The 4476-nt window shown below is 44.8% G+C and overlaps 1 protein-coding gene across 4 annotated transcripts in view; it reads left to right on the forward strand.

Annotated features, from left to right (window-relative positions):
• The window catches only part of LOC105456590 (protein hu-li tai shao), a 17004-nt gene that overhangs the window by 7093 nt on the left and 5435 nt on the right, over positions 1–4476 (forward strand). For 2 of the 4 annotated variants that reach the window (XM_011700758.1, XM_011700756.1), the window contains exon 13: positions 437–511. The exons of the other annotated variants lie outside the window; for them this stretch is intronic. In XM_011700758.1, coding sequence (XP_011699060.1) covers positions 437–511 — 75 coding nt within the window. The remainder of the gene's footprint in view (positions 1–436; positions 512–4476) is intronic. 4 annotated transcript variants of the gene reach the window in all.

The following is a 4476-nucleotide window of genomic DNA, read 5'->3' on the forward strand; positions in this document are numbered from 1 at the left end:
TTTTCTTTTTTTTTTTAATAACAAAGTAAGCGATAGATTAGCCTGCCATAGATCTTTTAACGAGTGGTTAAGTTACAATTGAGACGTTTGCTTCAATTCAACTCCGATTCTTGCATGGCCATAGCTTTCTGTTTACGGGCATTCCGTGTGACATTTCCATCTCTCTGCCTTCGCAACAATTTCAATACTAATCACTAGAATACAGCACGTTACAATCGCGCTCGAAGATATATAATTTTGCACGAGTCGGTGTTTATTTGTTATTAGAATGGTAAAAGCCTAGTGTGAGACGAATACATCGATATATGGTATTTTGACTGTCAAGGGTACTATGTACATATAGCATTGTCGAACGACACGTAAAAGACATCGGATCGAGGAGCATTTTACTGTAGAACAGGTGTGAATCGTATACGTATTTATTTTTTATATACAGTGAATGATGCTACTGCAGAGTACCTTAATGAGATGCGCTACAGAATGACTGAGCGACAAAGCGGTTACAAAGGAGGTGAGTTTTATTCATATGCGGACAAATGGGAATGGGTCTAATCCATAATTCCGAATTACTCTTTTTTTTTTTTTTTTTTTTTTTTCCCGGTACATTTACGATGTTTGACTGAAGAAAACGTATCTGTCGTTATATTTATAAAATAAATTAACGAAATTGCATGCAATTTTTCAATTCATGAAAAATAAATAATTCCAAGAGAAAAAAAAGGGTTTACAAATTTAGTTTATTCACTCACAAATTTAGAGTACAAATTGCGATATAGAGGATACACTAGCTTCAGTTTAACTTTGTATATAGATTTTATGCGAATTAATCTTGTTTGGTTAAATATATGGTAAGATATATTTCATCTGGTATAAGCTGCATCTCTTTCGGTATGGAATACACTCCCCATCCGCAATAACTATAAAAAACGCACGTATATGCATTCAAGACTGAATAAATGTATTTATTTTCATATTGTCACTGATATGTATGCAAAGTCATCACGTTTGTGCTTTTGCTTACATATAATGGCATGTGTCTCGAACGCTTTCTTTGTCTCCTGTCACCACTCGAAATAACGATCAAAAATGCTTGCACTGATAATTGATGTTTGTGCACTTTTGTTAATTTTTATTTCCTCTTTTTTCCTGGAACGCTACAGAGCTCTTGCGAAACTTACGTATTTATATTCAATTCAATCCAAAGTATGGAAATTACACTTTGTGATTTTTTTTCTAAACATAGAATTAACGAATGATGATGGATAATCGATTAACGCAAATTCAAGATAGCTGATCTTTTGCATTATAACGCGAATTGCAGTGAGTAATAGCCACGTGGTAGATGGACAAATAAAACAGTACATTTTTAGCATAAAAGTAAAGAGACGCATAGCCAGAGGACAGACGTAGAGCTTCTTCGGCTACCGCTACTTGTAATACTTAGCGCGCAGCGTAAGCAACGAAGAAGACTCGCGGAAAGTATCCAAGTGATCGTGAACGTTCTCTCCGTTTCTCCAAAGCGAGCAAACCGATCGATCGTTCGCCGATTCTCCTGCTCGAGATACCTATACATTTGGACGTAATACTTGCAGATTACGAACTAGCCAGCAATTGCAGCAGCGTAAGCAGTGAGCGTGCGCGAACGTACTACGGCCGGCGGGTCTCCAAGCATTCTTACGATAGTCCCCGTTTGGAGAACGTTAGGGCCTCCACGATCGCTGAACGAAAGAAACCCCTTCTAATCACACGTGCGAGAACGGCGTGCATTAACGGGCTAAGCCAAATCGAGTCGAACGCGATCTCGCGGGACGAGGCTTTCGTAGAGTCGCGCTACGAGGCGAGACGGAAATTTTTCCAAGATCTTGAACGTCGGAAGAGTTTAGAAGCGAACTCGGTCACGCTGTCAAAAGCAAAAGTAATGAGCGCGAATAAGAACGAGTCAATATTTGAACGAAACTCCACGGTGAATCCGAGTGAGAAACCGCGTGCTCATCTTGTAAAATTGTTCGATGTGTCTCTGACAAACGCGAGTACGAAAGAACACGTCGAAAGTTTGAACGACGAGACGCGGTCGACAGGCAACAACGTCGCGGTGCATTCTGTGGTATGGGCAAATATCGCGCAACCGTGCTTCGTCAAACGTGTCAACGTGGAGGAGGCAAGACTGATGATTACGCGTAATATCGTGTCCTGCGTGAACGGTCACAATCAGACAGAGGAGGAAATAGGACACCGTGAAAGGGCTGAATGTTCAACGATCGAGACGGTTGTTTCCGTAAAAGTGGAGCCTTCAATAACTCATGGAGATAACTCGACGGTCGGCACGAATAACGAGCAACAACAGCACACAACGATGACGTCGACGACGACGACGAATACGGAAGTGACACTTGCGCGCAGCTGCGCTGAAGCATTTCAGCGTGATAACTGCAGCGATAACGGGAAAGACTCGCGGCCGCCGAGTGATCTATCTTCCAACAATCTCGTTTGCGACGGGCATATCATCGATCGTTATGAATGCGGCGAACATACAGAGACGTCGGCGGCTGTTGATAAGGAAATAAACGGCGAACGGTTGAACTCGACGGTAGAGCTGAAGAAACGAAACGTTCAATCTTGGATCGAGAACTCCATGTGCGAGAGCGGCTGGCCGAACAGCGCGGAAGTTGATGATAATTCGTACGATGAGTATTGCAACGATATCGCGAAAATTGTAGAGAGCATCGACCTGAACATCGCCTCGTCGAGAACGGAATTGGACGCGTTGCCCGACACGGATACCTGCGTCAAATATAATCTGGACTCGACGAATATGAGCCTTATTTACAGCTTGACACCGCCGGCGGCTGTTGACCAGGACGAGAGCGGCAACGACGATACTTCGCGCGACTTGGCGGAGCACTCCTCAGAGTGGCACTCTGATTCGACGAGAAGCGACAACGACGACCCGTTGAGCGATTACATATGGATAGAGCCGACGACGAAGGCGGACTGCGCCAAGTCCACGCGAGATCGCAGGTCGTCGAGCGACAGTAGCTACGCAGAGTTAGAACAGCCCGTGTCCGAGAGGCACTCGGCCAGCGGTTCCGATATCCTTGAATTACCGAGCTGCACGATCCGCGAATTAAAGGACATCGACGGCGAGGTCTTTCTCAACGGGATCAATGAGTCCGCCAACGAGATCATCGCCGATCTCAACGCGTCCGACGAAATGTCGCCGTTGTCGTGCGAAGCTGTGGAGATCGCACGGCAGATCATTGCCGAGATTATTGAGTCCATTTACATTCTGCTGCATTTAGATTCCTCTATTTACGACCTTGGCATTGTAAGAGAAATGGTACGCAACTTGATCAACGGCTATCGTCGCGAATGCTCGCTCATGGAGTCTGCCGGTCGAGCATGCACGTCGAATGTCTTCCCGGCGAGCAATGACGTTGATAATACTTGTCGGATCAAGGGCTTTTTGGGGAATGCGTCGTCGGACTTTGACGATTGCGATAATCAGAATTGTGAAATGGAGACACACGAGACGGAAGTTGGCGAATCTCCGGCTGTGATCGAGTTTTGTACCGTAGCGAAGAAATTGCCGATTATCACTATCGACAATGGCGCTTTAGAATTAAATTTTCGCGTCGTCGAAGTCTCGACGAATGAATATGCGAGCATGTCGCCGGGTAGTCGTTTTCGTTTGTTCGGTGAAAACTCTATCGGCGATGATCACGTTATCGAGATCGATAAATTCAAAGGCGGCGAACGCGCGGCCGTGGTAAAGTCAGAGATGGAAACGTGGCCGTGCGAACGGTGCTCCTACTGCCGCGAGGAGGAGGAATCGATAAGGGAGAAACTGAGTTGTTTGACTCCTATAAGCGAGGAGCTGGACGATGCTTTGCACGAGGTCGTCGAGCCTGTCGCGCCCGCCTCGAAAAGTCCTGTCGACGAACCGTTACGTCACTTGGAAACCTGCGATACTATCGATGAAAATACGGCAGCGAATTTCTCGAAAAAGCACGTTTCCCTCGATGATACCTACACGATCTCCGAAGTTAGCTCCGTCGTTGTCTCGGATAACGACGAGATGAACGAACCTGGAGAGGAACGATGTGACGGTGTTTGGGATTCCTCGATAGATTGCATGTCGTATTCGTACGAAACCAAAGAGTTTATGCGCCTGGAGAAAGCCCTCGCCGACAGCTCGCGACTGAGCGTGTAACGCTCTCTACTCGTTTTTCAGAAAGACGATATCTTATGTTCCGGCAATTGTCTAATTGAATTACCAAAGAATATTGTTCTCCTCGATATGAGAATCAAAATTTAATAGACATAAAATACATGAGTTTCTTAACGTTTCCATGCGTACTTGTACAAATAAGTCTTTTGAATATCGTTTTCCCCGATAAAAAAAAAAGAGGGAAAGGCACTTGGATGAGTCGATCGTCGAACTGCCTCTTTTCCTCTTTTTTTTTTTTTTTTTTTTTT

Source organism: Wasmannia auropunctata, unplaced genomic scaffold, assembly GCF_000956235.1.
Source record: "Wasmannia auropunctata unplaced genomic scaffold, wasmannia.A_1.0 LD335634.1, whole genome shotgun sequence".
In the NCBI taxonomy this organism is placed as follows: domain Eukaryota; kingdom Metazoa; phylum Arthropoda; class Insecta; order Hymenoptera; family Formicidae; genus Wasmannia; species Wasmannia auropunctata.